This window comes from Numida meleagris, chromosome 5 (assembly GCF_002078875.1).
Source record: "Numida meleagris isolate 19003 breed g44 Domestic line chromosome 5, NumMel1.0, whole genome shotgun sequence".
Taxonomy (NCBI): Eukaryota; Metazoa; Chordata; class Aves; order Galliformes; family Numididae; genus Numida; species Numida meleagris.
The window spans coordinates 26,124,864-26,143,478 of NC_034413.1; the positions used below are offsets into that span (position 1 = coordinate 26,124,864).

General features: G+C 41.1%; 1 protein-coding gene across 1 annotated transcript; it reads right to left on the reverse strand.

The window, feature by feature from the left end:
• LRIT1 (leucine rich repeat, Ig-like and transmembrane domains 1) lies at positions 1,387-15,856 on the reverse strand. The gene is made up of 3 exons (XM_021400359.1): positions 11,271-15,856; positions 7,478-7,783; positions 1,387-4,145 (listed from the first exon to the last, which is right to left on the reverse strand). Exons 1-3 carry the CDS (start codon positions 11,782-11,784, stop codon positions 3,160-3,162), a joined length of 1,806 nt encoding a protein of 601 aa, XP_021256034.1. The 5' UTR covers positions 11,785-15,856; the 3' UTR covers positions 1,387-3,159.

Consider the following 18,615-nt stretch of genomic DNA (forward strand, 5'->3'; position numbering starts at 1 on the left):
GCTCTGCAAAGGCAGCCAACACAACCTCTAGTCTAATGCAGGTGACAGCAACTGCTTTCCTAAGTATTAATGAAGTGATCAAACCTAATCAGAGAAGAAATTGTAAAATGGTTTAATAGTAAGAGTAGGGAAATACTGTACTCCAAGATGTTCCAGAAATAAATCCCAAAAGGCAACAAACTGGTCAAAAATTGACACAAAGAGATTATTAGCAAAAGAAGCATTGTCTAGGGAAAAAGAAAATCAAACAATTAAAGTGTGTGTGGTGTGGTGGGGAGCACGGAAACAGTCCTTACAGCACTTCTGTCCAAGGACTGACCATAACCAAGTAAGAAACTGTTCCCAGGGGTGAGCTCTGAGCCAGTTCTGTTCATGTGTGCTATGACCAGAGAGCACCACTTTCCTGTGCTGACCCTGCTGAAAGGAGGTTCTTAACACCTGTAAGTTAAAGATACAGAAATGTGAAAATGCAGATAAAAACCTCATTGCACTTGCCTCATACAGCTGCAGATCTGATCCAGAGTTTTGAAATTCATATGCCACCCATTCAGCAGAAAATCAGTTTACCTGTAACAGTTTGAAATTTCACATACAGTTTAGCAAAGTATGACACCACAGAACACAGAGCTTACGCAAGTTTCAGTCTATTGCCTACCTTGTGTGAATCACCAGTTTGGTACAGATATTCTGGTTTTGGAGCAGCAGCTGAGCTGCTAAAATGTTTTGCTTCACCTACAGGATAGTGAGAATAGCGATAGGAAATAGAAATGGAAAATCATATTTGTTCTACTCGGGGTTGCTATTTATTCAAAGTGCAAAAATATCCAGTAGATTCTAAAGCTGAACACATCCACAAGGACAGCCATGGGATGACCTGTCCTTCTCCTCCCCGCAGGTAAGGAGTGATGGGGCTGACCCAGCCACTGTCTTTCCCACTGTGGTTGCAGACTGTGTGGGCAAGTGCTGTTCCTACCCAGGACTAGGTGCAGCAAATTACCCTGCTCCTGCCTCCAGGCAGTTGAAAGGTAAATACATCTCACTCCCAGAGGGCTGCAAACCTCACTTGTGGGAAAGCCCTCGAGCTATAGGGCCACTCCATTCACCGCGGGAGAGCTTCAGGACAGTCTTGATTTTTCATTACTAAAAATTAGCCAGCCATGCTAGGCTGGACTCCTGTTGTTGATTTCTGTGCAGCCTAAAGCAACACCGCTGCAGATGAGGGCAGGAATTGGGTTCAAGAAAACAACAATCTTTTCAACCCACACCAAAAGCTGCTACTGGAACAGCGTTTTTATTCCACCTTCAAGAGGGAGACTTAAAATCAATCCTGGGAAATACACATGTATAAATAAATAATAGTTCTATTAGATACTACATATTTCATCAATTAATCTATTGTTTTAAAATACATTTTGAAAAATGTTATTTGTAAACCTAAAAATCCATGTAGTAGCATGAATTGCTATACAGAGGGACTGAAAAATTCGCCCAGTACAAGAGAAGTCCCTTATCATGAATGTAAGGAGGAGAGGGAGTCCTATCAGAAAACATTGTAGTGTACTCTCTGTTGGTAGCATTTATGCTGAGATCAAATGATTTGATTTTTTCCACCAGGTCGAGTAGTCTGACATAAGAGAAATCCTTCAGGATAAGAAAGAATTACAAAATACAGAGTGTCATTCCCAGTACTGAATTTTGTAAATCCACATTGTACGAACACATCCAGAATGTGAGTGGAGATCTTTCCAAGACATTTACAAACATACATACATTTCAAATCAATTCCAAAAGACTGAGACTTAATCAATTATCATTTCAGCTTGGTTGGATCCCTCCCATTCAACATTTGGCAGATCACGTAGCATTTTCTTCATTAAGAATATTTATTGCATACAGAAAGCCATTATATACAGTATCACAACCTAAGGGACAAGAGTGGAAAATTACGTGGCTGGGAAGTGCTTTGTGATAAGTACTCAGATCCAAATTCCTGCAGAATTGCAGGACTTAAATAACAAATAACTGATTAGGGCTCTCAAACCTGCAAAATGTTTCAAACCCAAATATCAGCATGGAGCCTTTGCCACCACTGCTGCCACAGCAGAAGTACTGCCGAAGCGTGCCCAGTCAGCAGTGCTACCATTGCAGCACACACCTCTGCCCTGTACAGAGCAAGGGATTTCTGCAGCCAAACCACAAGAGCCTGGATAAGCCCTCTGATCTTCACTACCAGTTTTACCAGTACAGCCAGCAGCAATGACAGGGCTGCTCTGGGAGATTTTTGCAGAACTATCTAATGTAGGTTTTGCAGTATGGCTACAAAACATTACAATGCCACACATTATTTGCAGAATAGGCTATTGTATGATTTTTAAGTAGCATAGCTGATATAAAGCATACGGTACTAATTACAACACTGCTAGAAAATGACAGCTAGGTCTGATACTGAAAGATCCGCGAGGTACTGTTGTTCAATTGCGTGATAAGAATAACAGTGGTTAGGGTCAAAATGCCATTCTCAAACTTACTCTCTTATATGTTCTTAGGAGTTGACTGCTTTTTGTCTCCGGAGTCATATTTCTTTGCACATTTCTTTGAACTGAGAATATAAAGCTGCTTTTAGACGTACTATAAACAGTTGCTGTACATGTGTATTTAGCTATCTATTAAGCGTGAATTTGCCTTTTTCATGCAAATACACAGTGCATAAAAGGTAAGACTCTATCTTCATTCATAGATATTTGTATTAAAATTATCAAGTACTCCCCGATTTGTAAACCAAAGAACCATAAAAGAGCTGAAAATAAAATACTTAGCATATTGCAGAGCAGGTACTAAACAGCACTGAGCAGAGCATGCTCAAAAGTGTTGCTTAATGTCCTCACACTCAGTGTGCATGCATCATTTTATGAAAATAAGAATGGTCCAAGGGAATGAGACCATTAGCATAGAAGCTTTTGATTGAGTACAAAACATCAAACCCCAGCTGGTCAAACAACACATCCCTATAAAGTCTGGGCATCTTCTACCTTCTTGCATTCTCCTCCACAATAAGTCTGAGACACACATATTAACACAATGGCATGCAGTGTAGGAGCACAGTCATGTATATAGCCACATGCTTTCCATCTAGCAAGCCAATGACCAGCCTAGTAACTATCAGCAAAAGTATTCATTAGGTTGCCCCTCTATCTTTGGTATTGCTTCTGAGTCCACACTGGATCGGGCAGAGAGGAGCCTGTTAGACTCATCAGGGGTATGTCTAGTCAAGTATTCTCCTTCCACTCCTTTCACCTTGGCCCCAGGAGAAAGACTTTCAAAGGTGACATAGGACTCCTGAATTTCCTTGGGTTTCCTCACAAAGCATTTCTTGCAGCGTCTTTTCAGTGCTCCACAGCAGACCACCAGTGTCAGAGGAACAGCAATGACACAAGCCACACTGATGACAACCACGTTGATGAGTTTCTGGGTCCCTCCTGCACTAGCAACTTCATCTGTGGAAAATATGATGCACTGCTCCTTCCTGGGAATCAGCCCTTTGACACAGACGCACACTATGTATTTGGTCTTTGGTAGCAGACCATAAATGCTAACTTTGGTCTTCCCTGGTTCCACATTGATGCGACGCATGTCTCTCTCTCCAAAGACAGCATAGAGGACACTGAACACTGTTGTGTTCCTCGCCAGAGGCGCCTTCCAGGCCAGAGTGACACTCTGATCAGTGTCTCCTATCACCCTGACAGATCTCACAATTCGCTCCGGCTCCTGCTGACCAGTAGGTGGGCTCACCAGTAGGTTTTGGGGGTTGCTATCTTGTGCACCAGCTGGCATGAGGAGGTCCTCTCCAGTGCCTGCTCCAGCCTCTAGGGTAGGCATGGTGGAGGTGGTGATGACGTACCTTGCCACTAGCTTGTCATTGTAGGCAGCTGCCTCCATCCCACTCGCCTTCCCGCTCCACGTGCCTTTGGCATTGGAGTTGGGGTCATCCGTGCTTTCCGAGTCCATGATGATAAGGGATATGAATGCTTCTGTTGCCCCCAGAAAATTCTTTGCTTTACAGATATACTCTCCAGAGTCAAGGTAAGAGACTACAGGCAGGCCCAGGATAGACCAGCTCATCCCATCACTGGAGATCTCTTGGTGCACTGCAAAGAAGGAAAAATGTAAAACAGACAATCACCAACAGAAATAATAATGTGTTTTGTAAAGTATTAGGATTCAATCAACAGAATATCTGCCTGATACAGTAAAATCATCATTTATTTTGGCCACCAACTACGTTACAATATTAAAGAAATTCCAAGAAAATGACATTAACACTAAAATTAAGTTATGTTAGGATCTAGACTGCTGCAGAACAAATGGATGTGAAGCATTTCATGCTAATTCCTTCCAATTGACATACAACTTGAAAACTAAACAGGGAAGTTCACTCCATTTTCAAAAAACTGAAATTTCACATATGCAGGTACAATATTTAAAGCAGTAGAGGGAGTGGATTGTAACACAACCTAGTTGAATATTAAATGCACTTCTCTGAGATGCAGAAAATAAAAATTTTCTTCAAAAATAATACATGAATTAGTCTAGAATACATGGAGCAAAGCAGGTGAAAAACAATTCCCCTTTTACTGTGAAATTAGGGCAGGTTTTTATATCAATTCAAACACAGGGAAATCTGATCACTTATCAAAGCAGACAGCTCCACTGAGCAATACGTACGCAGCTGAGTGTTGATTTTCTCACTTCTTTTTCCAAGAGGCTAAAAACTAGCATTTTTTTCATTTTTCTATTTATGCAGAAAAAAAGACCTTGGATCATGCAGAAGGGTAAAGCACCTCCTCCATTATTTAACAAGCCTCCTTAGGATGAGCATGTACTATCTCTCCTTTCACATTGAAAGGTAAACAAAGGAAACATTTGAAAGGCAAAGGTAAGACAGGATGAAAACCTCTCAAGCCTACATGGGTCAGGATCCTGCCTTGGCAACCAAGGTACTTTCCAATGGCAGTGAAACAGAATAGCAGCAAAACTTACATTTTCCATTTAATTTTTTACTGAATGGGAATGCCAGAAAACAAAACTACCTATGGCCCTTCCCCATTCATGTAGACACTGTGCTACAAAGACTCCTTTGTACTCAGAATACCACTACTTCAGTGATATAACAACGCTGGCACAGGAGCTGCCATTGCTGAGAAATAATGCATATTTTCAGCCTACTTTTTACTAAAAGGTCCTCAAGTCTGATTTGATGTGGCTCAAAACACATCATTCTTAGTTGTAACTCAAAGTAAATTCAACATACATTATCAGGAAAGCATCCTGTTTTACTTTTTGTCATGACTCTCTTTCAGATATATGAGGAATGTTTGCAGCATGACGATAGACGTATTTCATAGAATCATAGAATCACCAAGGTTGGAAAAGACCTACAAGATCATTCAGTCCAACCGTCCACCTACCACCAATATAACCCCACTAAACCATGTCTCACAACACAACGTCTAAACATTTCTTGAACACCGCCAGGGATGGTGACTCCACCACGTCCCTGGGCAGCCCATTCCAGTGCCTGACCACTCTTTCAGAAAAGTAGTATTTTTCAGTATTTTTGTTTATAAGGAGAGGCTCTGTTACAACCTGTTCGTCATGCACAGCAGAGAAATAACTTGTGAAGATGCCCCCAAAAGGTTATCTATTACAAGTGGTTCCTCTGCTGAGAAGAGAAACCTTCTCCCCTCTGCATGCTCTGCTGCAGCAACCTTTTGTAGTTGAGACCCCACCCCCAATCAGGCCCAGGAGACAGTAGCATTTGGGGCTATTAGAAAAATGAAGGTTCAGGTTCTGAGCTAAAACCTTAAAAAGCTAATGGCAACTGCCTTGAATTTAGCAATGGTTTCTTTCCTGAATTCCCTGTACTTTAAAGGATCAACTCACATTGCAATTCTGTGTCCAACCAGTCTTGTGAATGGAAGTGAAAATAGGATTGCTCACAAAGGCAGAAGCTGTCTGCACCTGTCTGCTGTATGCACAGAAGAAGAAGTTGTTCAATAATTCTCCTACAGAGCATTTTTCCAAGAGGCCTTGTCAATCCATCATAAGTGAACCACTCATTGGAAGCATGGCATATTTACTGAAGTGTCATATTCTTCAATGGTTTGGTGGATATTTTTATTTTTAATCTATCAGTGCCTTAATGTTGCGTGTTTGCAGTCTTCTTTCTTTTCCACAGGAGATTTGAATTCCAGTTGGATTTATGTCAGACATCTCTCCTCCAGAGGTGTTCACTAACTGATTAATAGTAGCTCATACTTACTCTTAAAGACCCATAAAAGAAGTCAGTGGGAATCCTTTTCAGTGATCAAATAACTAACTAAATTAAGACAGTCTCTTGCTACAGCTGGACATATCTCATTTCTTCAGCTCTAACAGATTTGCAGAAAACCCTTCAAGTCACCTCACCACCACCACAATTATGGAACAAAACAAAAAATGATAGCATGTGTTTATCTGATGATATTTACATCACATGTCAGCAATTTTACAGTCTATAGAAAATTACAACACTATAGTGAATTACACATACTACTATACTCCCTGAAAGCAGCCCTGTCAAGAAGGATTGGGGATCCTGATAGAGGAAAACATAATATGAGCCAGCAGTGTGCGCTTGCTGCCCAGAAGGACAGCTGGATCCCGAGCTGCAAAAAAGAGGGGTGGCAGCAAGATGATGAAGATGACTTTCCCACTCTGCTCTGCTCTCATGAGGCCCCACCTGGTATACTGTGTCCCCCAGCACAAAACAAGACATAGAGCATTTGGAGGAGGTCCAGAGGAGGGCCATGAACATGCTCAGAGGGCTGGAGCACCCCTGCTATGAAGACAGGCTGAGGGAGATGTGCTTTTTCAGCCTAGTGAAGAGAAGGCTCTGGGGAGACCTCATTGTGGCCTTCCAGTACTTAAAGAGAGCTTATAGACAGGAGAGAAATCAACTTTCTACATGAGTAGATAGTGACAGGACAAGGGAGAATGTTTTTAAACTAAAAGAGGGAAGATCTAGATTAGATGTCAGGTAGAAATTTTTCACTGAGATGGTGGTGAGGCACTGGCACAGTCTGTACAGAGAGGTGGTGGATGCCCCATCCCTGGAGGTGTTCAAGGCCAGGCTGGATGGTGCAGCTCTGGGTGATCTGATCTAGCACCCGATTTAGTGGCTGGCAACTCTACCACGGCAGAGGAGTTGGAACGAGATGATCTCTGAGGTCCCTTTCCAACCCAAGACATTCTATGATTCTACAGTGAGTTACAGTGAATATTAATGGGGCATCCATTTCTTTTTTGGGGTCTTTTATCAGTAGGAAGTTGCTACTGTCATAAGCTTCCATATGCTTTGCAGCCCACAGAAAATAAAGGTGTAGGACTCATTCACTCAGGCCATATACTGGAGGAGCGGAAAGCTTAAGCTTAAACATACCTGTGCCATTTAGTGGAGCACCGTCAGCCCTTCTCCAGCTGAGCTCAGGAATGGGCACCCCTGTTGTCCCACATCGCAGTAGCACAGTGCTGCCCAGGATGGTCTTTACTTTGGCTACAGACGTATGTACAACAGGGCTTTGACACTTCCTTAGCTCAACTTGGCTGAAGAAGACTCCTGCAAGGCTGCGAGGGGTGAAGCATTTCAGCCTGGGCTCGATGAACGCTATGTTGGGAGACTGGAAATTCAGGAAATGAACCATTTCATACAGACTGCAGTCACACGCCCAAGGATTGTCTTGCAAACCTGTCAAAAGAAACCAGAGCACTATGTCACTCCAACAATACTTTTTATTTCTGCCACTTTTGTTTGTTTTTCATCAGGACAAGCTGATAGATTCCTAGTCTGCTCCTACAAAAGGATATGCATGGGGATCGTCGCAACATACCTCTGCTGCTGTTGGCTGAGATTGAAGTGTCTTACAGTACTGGTCAGCAGAAGGGAGAAAAGAGGGTTTGCTAAGTTATCCCAAAACCTGGAGATTAAATCACATTTGTGTAGCTCAAAGCAAGGTTATTTGTGCCATGAACATATCTCTATGCATATAATGAAGCAAAACAAGTAGTTTGTTACAAAGACTTTGGAAAAAATAGTCATGGGAGCGAGTTGGTGATTTAATTTTCCTAATAAGACATAGGCTATGAAATTATTCTCACCAGTGATCTTTAAAATATTAGCCAGCTATAGTCAGGCTAACAATCAATCCTACAATAGGCTTATATACATCTATTAGATAGAACCTATATTAATAATATACACATAGGAAGGGGTATGTTAAAGAAAACACTCCTGCTTCACTGTCCCAGAATGTTTCTCTTTTTCTGTTTTTCTGCTCAGTGAGTGCATACTGAATTCAAATTCTGAAAAAAGATAGGAGATATTACCCCATTAAAAATAGATTCATGAAGATGGCCCTGAAAAAGCAAGATCAGATCTGGAGCAATGCACAGCCATGAATAGAAGCCACTGCATTCTGACTAAATCTGTATGTCATCTTACTCAGAAATATTCACATTTCACAGAATCACAGAATCACAGAATGGCTTGGATTGGAAGAGACCTCAAGGATCATCAAGCTCAAGCTCCCCTGCCATGGGCAGGGCCACCAACCTCCACATCTAATACTAGACCATTTGTCTGTCCTATGGACAACTTCTGGTCTTTAACAGCTTTAGCTAGCAGTGCTGGCACTGGGGATTTCAGACTAAATTCAGGCATGAGTTTGAAGCCTGAGACAGGAGCTCAGTGTCCCAGAAGCTCCAAGGGAGCTTCACCCTCTCTTCTCTGCAGGCAGCCCAAAGACAGAGCTCAGGGCTGGCAGCAGCCTGAAAGTAAGGAGCACTACTCTCTCCTTGATTCCCAGAAAGCAGAAACATCTGCCCACACAGCAGTGCTGCTATTGCTGGCCCCTGGGGCATGGCAGCAGAAGTCACACAAGCTGTGGCTTTTCAGCAAGAACCAACACTTGGCACAAGCACAATGTGTGCAGCACAAGGCTCCATGAGCATCAAGGGGCTGCTCAAATTTACTAGAGTCAGCAGAAACACAGGGTGCATCAAAAGACCCTGATGCTCACATGAACCGCTTTAAAGGGTCTGCTGAAAAATGTCTTGCTAAGACCACTGCACGCCATCCTCCATGGGCTTGATAGGGAGTCTGAAAGTAGTGGGTCTTGGCAAGAGTGCACCACTTATCAATTAATGTATGTAAAAGGAGACTAAAGAATGAAAATTAAGATCTCTGCTTTGTTATTTTATGGCATTTTTGCTATCTGCTTACTTCTGACTTTATGTACTAGATAGCAATTTATTCCAGATATTCTGGCAAAATAACAGCTTTAACATTCTGCACTACCACTTTAGTTCCTGTGCAGACTCATCATAGATTAAATAATCAGTAGAGCCATCCTTCATGACACTTTACATTATTAACTCTGAGATCTGCTTTTCCTCTTTCACAGACAGCTCCTCCGGCAATCCTCACGCACAGAACCTTGCAGCCTTGGCACAGACTATCAGCCAGCAGGCTATCACTGAAACCAATTTTTCTTGAAGCAGTGTACAATCAAGGGCCCTGAAGAGGATTCACAACGATGCAGTGTAGACAAGGGAAGGTACTGAGCTAATTCTTCGCTGTTTGTGGATTTTTCTATGCCTCTATATGAAAGTCATGAGCAGAGGAAAATGGAGACATGCAGCTGTGTACTCTCATTTTCCTTCTGCAAAGGGACATGTGTTTCTCCATGGGTGCCAGCAGAATAGGACCTGGGAGGTGGCATGTCTATACATTACTGTATGATTGCTAGCATTATACTCATTTGCTCACATGAATTTTTTAGAATCCTGGGACAGGCAACCTGTGTGCAGCTGCTTATGCAAACACTCAGGTTGGCCATGAGCAGCAAAATGCTCTGTTCTTCCTGACAAAACACTCTCCTCCATATTGAATGGAAGAACTCTTTTACAGGCAACTTTACACAGAAAAATAAGGAAAGAAAATGATCTCAGCATTGTCTTGCCTTGTCATAGAAAAAAATGGGCAATCCAAAACATTGGGCTTAAAGAACTTGGTGTCACACCTGGCAAGACAAGATGGGGAAACACCTGCTCCTCTCCTGACACTAATCAAACCTTAACATCTGCTAAGGACACTAAAAGTTTTTCAGGGTTTTTTTCAGGATTCTTTTTAAAGTTCTGTGTATCTTTCCACTGTGATCTGGTTTTAAAAATTGTATCATCTCCCCTAAATTTATCAGAGAACAAGAGCAGATTTTGCCAAACACTTCCCAGAGTGAGAGAAAATGTTTCTGATGAGATATCAGCAAGTACCTGAACTCACACCCAGGGCTGAGAGTAGAGGCAATGCCTGCAGATGCACACATCCCATGGATCAAACAATCAGCGGAGCTACATCAGCTCATAACAAACGAAGACAGCAGATGGCAACAACTCTGAAACATCATCAGCCTGCTGAGGATTTGAACCAGCATACTACGGCTAAAAGGCTAAGCAGTAATCCCCTGAACTTGTAAATGTACTCAAAACCTCATCTGAGCATACCACAATTTGGAGGAATTAAGACAGTGGTCTGTAATATACTGTCTGACACAAAAATGTACTATTGACCTGGACCATACTTCTGAGGAGCCTAGAAATGCCACCAAAAAGTGGATTCTCACCATTGGAGGCAGCATTATATTAGCGGCTCTGGAGAAACTGAGGTTTTAACTCTATATGGAGAGATAAAAGAGACTCTTAAGAAGCACATACTAGGACAAACTGGCCATTCTGACCCAGATTTTACGCTCAGCAGCAGGTTTATTCCTTTTTAACTTGGACATAAGAAGTATCCACCTTTTTATTTAATGCTGCTTAAAACTGATCAACTCCATGCTAGCTTTTAGTAGAAAACAGCTCTTGAAAGATGTGGAGCTCTAATCACCTTCGTATGTTTGCCACAAGTGGCAGTACTCATAAATAAAAAGCTGTTGAAGAGGAGTAACCAGTTTTGTGTAAGAAAGACACAAGTCTGTGATAAAGTTTAGGGTGTAATAAGCTGGGTGTGGAAAAGCTGAAGCAAGTTGGTTAATGTGTAAGTAAGTGAATGTGCACATTTTATATAGGGCATTAAATGAGCAGTGTACGTGTCACAGTAACCACAGTGGCTGAAAATGTTATGACAAGATTGGGAGCTCTTGCCATTTTGCCTACTGCAAAATCACAGTTGCTCTTACCTAAGATGATCTTGGAGTTATCATTGGGGAAGTAAGGGACTGCCTGCAGGTTGGCCCAGGTAGAAATAAGAGCCTGAGGAAGAGTCATCAGTTTATTGCTAGACAGGTCCAGGTACGTGATATTCTTGATGTAACGAGCAGCATCTGGGGGGATTGAGGTAAGTTCGTTGTTGTGTAAATTCAGAAGCCTTAGCTGTGGCATGTCAGACAAGGTTTCCCAAGGAAACGATATTAAGTCATTCCCATCTAGCCTCAGCTCCAGCAAGCGACGGAGGCCCTTGAAGGTGATCCCGCTGAGGCTGGTCAGGGAGTTATAGGGCATCCAGAGGTACTCCAGGTTGTGAAGTGCATGGAAAGCCTCTCCCGGCACCCTGCGGATGGCTGTCTTTTCTATTCGAAGCTTGAACGTATCTACAGGGATGTTCACCGGGGTGAGGGTCATCTCCGGGTCATTACACAGCACTGTCCTGGTGGGAAAGAAACACAGATGCAACTTTCTTATGTTTTGAGACATTTTGAAAATTTCAGTACATTATTTTATCTGCCTTTCTTTTTTCAAAAGCTTTATTCTTGTCATTTCTTACTTGCTGCTGATTCCTACACCATCACTGTTAAGTAGTTGTAAGTTACAGTTGTAAGACTGTAAGTCACCATCAGCTTGCAGTAATTTACACACACTTTTTGCTGCAGAGATTGCACTCTCCTGAAGAGGTGTGAATCTGAGTCTCGCCCTATTGTGCTCCTGCCTTCTTCTCTTTCAGGTTTTTAGGGTCCTTATGACAGACAGCAGTGCCAAGACACTACAGAAGATGCTAATGCATGTTAAAATAAAAGGGTCGGTTAACTAAAAATTAAAGAATGTATGAAAAGAAGACTTAACTGTTTGATGAAGTTTGGAGTGTGAGAAAGTAATACAGACCAAATACAGCACAGGATCTCTGCTCATGAGGCGGGGAGAAGAAAGTCAACAAATAACTCACTGGTAATACTCTACAGCAAGCTCTGCTTCACTGTGAAACTGGAAGGTTTGTAGGGATGCAATGGTCATTTCACCACAGAGGTATACCGTCTATGAGAGCAAAAGTGCAGAAAACTAACCCTTCGGAAAATGTTTTACTAAAAGCAAGGCAGATTCACATGTCTTAATCATCCCTTTCTATTTCTAATTTCTGGAGTCCAAATCCTGAAAACCCCATGTTGCATTTTTCAGTCTTTGCATAAAAAACTGTAACTGTTTTTGCCAAGATGAGAGAAAAAGGCAAGTTCTTAATGAAGTGCAAAGCCAGCTCGCAAAACATAACAGGTTAGATCGGCATGTCCTACTCCACACACAAAACCAGATACCTCAAGAAGTGTAATGTGATCAGTCAAGTACCATTTTCTTATCACACTGCCTGACTGATAAATAGAATATTACAAAACTGCCAAAACCAGATTGGCGTTAGCTGAAAGCAATTTTTCCTCTACTATCTGCAACAATAAATAACATGGCTGAACTGCTCATGTAGCTTTCCTGGAGTTAAATGCTATTTGAGCCTCCAGTTAATTTATAACCAAAAAACAATGTATTTCTGTCATCCAGCACTTCTATCGTGGCATTAAATCCTGCCCGCTCTCAACTGAGGGTTGAGATTTTGCGGAGGAAAAGAAAAATGTCAAATAAGAAAAATTCTGAGATCATCTCTCAATATAACATTTGTTTTTGTGTAAAAATGACACAAAACATTCAATAGCAGAGATATTATCACAGCAAAACTGTGCTCTGATGCTTCTCATAGCGTCTCTAAACTATGTTGCTAAGCACTAGACAATTAATCTATAGGATAATCTTCTTCTACTAGTGAGAAATACAAATCTTAGTGCAGAAAAATGTGACATGCTCCTTAAGAGACTAATGAGCATTTGCTTTATTACTCACCTTACCAAAACACACTGTGGCTTTTTCCAGTCACTGAAAGGAAATTCTACAGGAACTATGACACTTATGGAGCAATAATAGGCTCTCCTGCTATCATACTCCCTTTTAAAAATTCTAAACTATGGCTCTGCCACTCTCCTCACTGGGACAGCTTCTGGTTTTAAAACTATGCCGCCATAAAAGAGATGAAACAGATGCACTTGATGGAGATCCAAATATAGAGGACAGGCTTCCATTGCTGTACCGTCATCTTGTCTAGAAAAAACATTTCTTCTAAAGGAGTTATCAAATACTCTCTGCCACAAACCTCCTCTACTGGGAACTACATCTGATAAAAATGTAGCCTGTATTTCATTAGGTCAGATCATTAATTTCTGATTACCCTTCAGAAAGATTTCTTTTCTTATTGTAGTCCTCCAATGAAATCTGTATAACGGTGCTGCTTCCCACAACAGATACCCTTCTGGCCTTACCTTCCTTTTCAACTGAAAGTTTCCAGTATGAGAATTGTCTTATTTTATTTTTATTATCTACTTTTTTGTTCATTGTTATCCAGAGTTGATTACTTCACCTGAAATCTCCAACCCAAGGATTTTTTAAGAAAAGAGAATGGATTGAAGGCTTTGGTACCACAAAATAAACCTGCTTACACTTTAGAAACAGACCAACAGAACAGAATAAAACCAGTATATTCAGCAAGAAGGCAAAAAAAAGGAAACGTTGTTTTAATTGTATTCCTTTTTGCCATTGCCCCAGCGGTAATTATGTTGCTTCTGTTCTCACAGAGGAGATGCCCAAACGCTTTCTCTGAAATCAGCTTACTGTGTTTTCAGAAGCTAATCCTCTGCAAATAAAGCTGGAGTGCAAAGCGACTGGAAAAATAACAGACATGAAGCCTGGACACAATATTTTCTTCTGCAAGCATCCTCAGAGAGAAGAAACAATACCCCCAACCCCCAGAGAGTATCAGCATACCTGGCTTTCGTCCCTTCGTTGAGGCTGTGGAAGGCACAGCTGCACTGTGATGGGCACGAGGCGCCTGCCCACGGCAGCTCCCCAAGCACCAAGCAGCAGAGCAAACTCACGGTGATCCACATGGCTACCTGTGCATGGGAAGGACACCTGGGCACTAGGCAATCTGCAGGGTCTTGCCTATTGTTTTAGCCATTGACGGGTCACATCTTGTTAACTCCCTTTCGTTTTCAGCCGCGCTGTGATCTTCCAGTCCTTGCTGAGTCCATCAGATAAAAAAGGATAGGCAGGGATTAAGGATGGGGACTTGAGTTATTTTCATGTAGGTGCTTATTGCTTCCTGGAACCATACGGACAGCATCGCTTCCCGCCAGGAGCATCAAATTCCACTCCTCAGGAAATCTGTGGCTCTCGCATAAGAAAAAAGCAAATATATTTGGGGGGACATGCATCAGTGGGAAGATAACTGTTATCTGACCGGGAATTAGCAATAGAATGCTTCCTCAGAGTGACACTGTGAATACTTAAAAACAGTTTCTTATGCTACTGGAATGTAAGACACCTGTGGAAGAATACTGAAAATACATAGCAATACTGTTAAAAGCTTTTATTTTCTTGAAAAAAGTCTGAGGTTTTCTTTTTTTTTCTCAACAGTTATTGAGCTCTTGGAATCACATCTGATATTAGCAAGCACTGAATAACCCAGTAAATGCACATAAGTTTCTAGTAGGCCTGCAGCACTGAGCACTGTGCTCTCACTTGCTTACACAGCACAGCCTGGATAAGGGAGCATCCAGGGGAGCATCACTGGAAGCAGAGCCATGACAGAGCTTCACAAACACTCAGAAAAACTGCTTTTGTCCACTCCCCTTGAAGACAGCAATCTCCCATCTATTCGCAAGAGCAGCTGTAACTGCAAAGCTGATGGAGACAACCCACGTTTTCAGCCTTCTAAAGAACTGATGATGTGAGAAAAGTGGAGACCGTATATATACAAAGTAAAGTTTACTTCATGTAAAGAGTAACCGAGATGGTTTGCAAAATGAGATGGAAGCAAAATTTAATTCATAAGAGCCAGGATATCTCATTCTTACAAGGGCTACATTTTCTGGTGAGTGTGAAAGGATGCAAACCAATTACACCTCAAATGTGAAACATTCCTTTAAAAGTAAAAAAAACTTTGTCGGAACTGGTAGCTGATTACATTCAGCCTGATCACATTCCCACATTTAGTGGAGATAACCTAGCTAAGCAACCCACTGATCAAGGTTGGGGCAAATTTGAGACTGAGGGTGGATTTGGCTGCACCCAGACTCCTCTGTGGAGAGGTCTGGAAAAAAGGAAGGTTCACTCTTAAGTCCAGGAAGGGAATAGGATCCAGTGAATTCTAGACTCTCCAGAGTCCAGAAGGCAAAAGGAACTCCATTCCAAACCCTTGACACTCAACAGGAGGGTATTCTCAATATAATGTCATCAGATCCAAAGGGTGTCCTTGACAATGTCCTTGTAATGCTGTCTGAATGGGTTCTCTTTGTAGTTTCGTGTAGTGTGTAATGTCTTTTATGTAATGTCCTTTATGTAATTTATAATTAAATGTTCCTTCTTGCTTTAGTAAATAATCAAGTGCACCCTGCTATCTCAAATCTTGTTAAATTTGTCTTATTATAATTAAGATTTGTTTGATCACCATATTATATCAATAAATATATTGCCATTTCTCTCTTAAGAGTGAAGTGTATAATTCCATCTGCAACCTCTTCAGCAGAATGAAATTATGCTGACAATTTTTCAATAAATCTCAGAGTTTCAAGATAACCTAGATGTGTTTTGGGGCTAACTATTAAACAGACATTTTATGGTACCATAGTTTTGCGTAAGCTTGTTCCACAAGTAACTCTAACAATTAATTAAGGGTTGTAGAAATCGCTTACTGAGAGGATGGCCCAAAGGATTATTTTTCCCCATGCTATTTTCACGTACTATTTCCTGTTCTTCAGAAAGAAATTCAAGTATTTCATTATTTATTTCTGAAGAGATGGAAATGTGATGCAGCGCTCATTAAATATCCATAGTTGTTTTCTCATCAACTTCCATTAGGTCCCATTTTTAGATTTAATGATTTCTCGGTTCCAAGCCAAGATCAAGCTCATTTGCTTTTTTAATGCACTCATTGGTCAACATGCCTTGCTTCCCAGACACTGCCTCAGGTCAATATTAGCAACATTGACTGAAACACCTCTCTACCCAGTGAAGTTAAATTCTACTCGAAAAGGCAGTCCAACATAATTATCCTCCTGACTCTAATGTCTTCAGTGCATCAGACAAAGTGGATTCCCTACACTGGAGCTCTGGAATAATAACCTTGTAGATAGTAGCCACTGACAGTTCACTAAGATTTGCTTTCATGGGCCTCAATTTTACCTCACAAGTGAAACATCTTAAATTACAACTAAATACCAGGAGCAGTAGAAGTAAAATTAATTTATAATAAAAAAGAGAAAGCAAAAAAGCATGCATTAGCATATGCTAATGCTATGTACTTTGCCAATTTAGTTAACACAATTGACTTCCTTCTCAATGAGAGAAAAACTAATATACACCTCTAGTGCAAATGATGGGTCAAGCTTCAAGCCATTAATACAACCATGTTAGGTTTGATCTGAGTGGTAAAGAGAGTACAATGGGCATTACCTTGAGGAAAGTCTCCAGAAATTCATCAGGAGTTGAAGAAACTAGCCTGGGCAAGCTCTAGACAAAAGGAGCTGAAGAAGACTTTGGTGCCTGGAGAGCAGGAACTTTTCCCTGGTGAACAGCCTTCATAGCTGCCACAGAAAGAAGCAGGTGAAGAAAGGAGAGAGGTGGTGGAGGAAAAAAGAAATTAAATGAGATGCCTAGAAATGCAGTGTCAGGTGCCAGTACTTGCACGTCAGGAACAGCATGACATGAGCCAGAGGACTGCAAGAATCTTAGAATCATAGAATGATGAAGGTTGGAAAAGACCACTAAGATTGTCTAATCTAACTATCAGCCCATCCCCACCATGCCCACTAAACCAAGAAGCTGTTCCTGCTTGCATCCATGCTCCCTCTCAGAAAGTGGGCAGAGATAAAAATGGAAGTAAAATCTCACAGTGGTGTTCAACTGACCCTGCCACTGTATATTCACTTTTTCACACAGTTCTGGTTTGTTTCAATGACTTGTGTAGAGTGTAGCAGCTTTCTAGATTTTCATGGCATTTTTAAGGGTCAAGTGCTTTATCTCCTCCAAACTACTGTAGAGATATTCACAAATTATGCTACCAGATTTAAAATTAGCGTTCATTAGCTAATTCCCTTGTGGTTGCAAACTATATTTATATGAAACTTTTTAAAATGAATATGATATTTTTCCAATGTCAAGGGTATACAAGTAAAGTGATAACATTTTTTTCATGATGGACAATTGTATTCCATAATGAAGATAATGAAAGTTAGGCCCTTCACTTCCATGGACATAATTCTGCACTCCAAATGGTAAAAGTCATTCTCCTCACTGCTACATAGGAAGATTCTTCTCTGCTTAGAGCTAAAAATATGACCTGGAGAATAAAACATTCTACAAAGCAACAGGTGTCATTCAGCAGAGGTGTAAGAATTTGTTTTGCATTCTCTGAGAGTAGCCAGATCTCCTGCTTATACTTGTGGTGTAAGTAAAAGAATAAATGGGGTCAAAGTCTACTGTCAGTCTGTAAAGTTCAGCACAATGTAATCTTTCCTGCCTTTCAAAAGTATATGGGATTTACTTTAGAAAATATTTTTGGTTTTGTTCCTGCTGGATTAATTACTTGATATTGCAGTCTTCATTTTTTTTTGCCACGAGCACAGACATGTCTTATCGGTTGATTCTACTTACAAGCTCAAAACCAGCACTCAACTGACCATGCTCTTCTGACTCGTTCTTTTTTAATATGGTCACCGGGCAGAATTTATTTTTATTTCTTTTCCCCATATACTTAGAGAAAGATGGCATGAAGCAAATAAAACAGCATACTTTATCATAAAAGAAAGCTGTAAGATATTTTATTATCATGATTTTGACTGAAAGGTGTTATTAGCAGGCAATATGGGCCAGACACTAAATGAATTTCATTAAGTAAATGCACCTTCAAGAAGCTTCTGGCAAGGCACATCTTGTAAAGTGGAAAATCCTTCCCACTGATGCAAGTCGGAGCACGTTAATGCATTACGTCATTCTAAATTGGATCTTGCACTTAATGCCAATGAAGGCAGCTCCTCCAGACCTATAGGACTGAAGTCATTAATAGACCTCTAGGCTTGCTGAAGAAATAAAAGAAACCTAAACAATTTTTGGCATTGGGCAATAAAACTCTACCAGTGGTATTTCTTTTATGTACATTTGTCTTGGTTGTTATAGCCAGTATAGAACAGCAGAAAAGAGCACAGACCTAAGGGGTAA

Bases quoted from the DNA above. Each gene is read 5' to 3' on its own strand.
- LRIT1 (XM_021400359.1), bottom strand. From the start codon at position 11,784: ATGTCTCAAAACATAAGAAAGTTGCATCTGTGTTTCTTTCCCACCAGG. The intron at 7,784-11,270 runs GTAAGAGCAACT...TTCTTTTGACAG, and splicing joins TAACTCCAAGATCATCTTAG to GTTTGCAAGACAATCCTTGG. The intron at 4,146-7,477 runs GTATGTTTAAGC...CCTTCTTTGCAG, and splicing joins TGCTCCACTAAATGGCACAG to TGCACCAAGAGATCTCCAGT.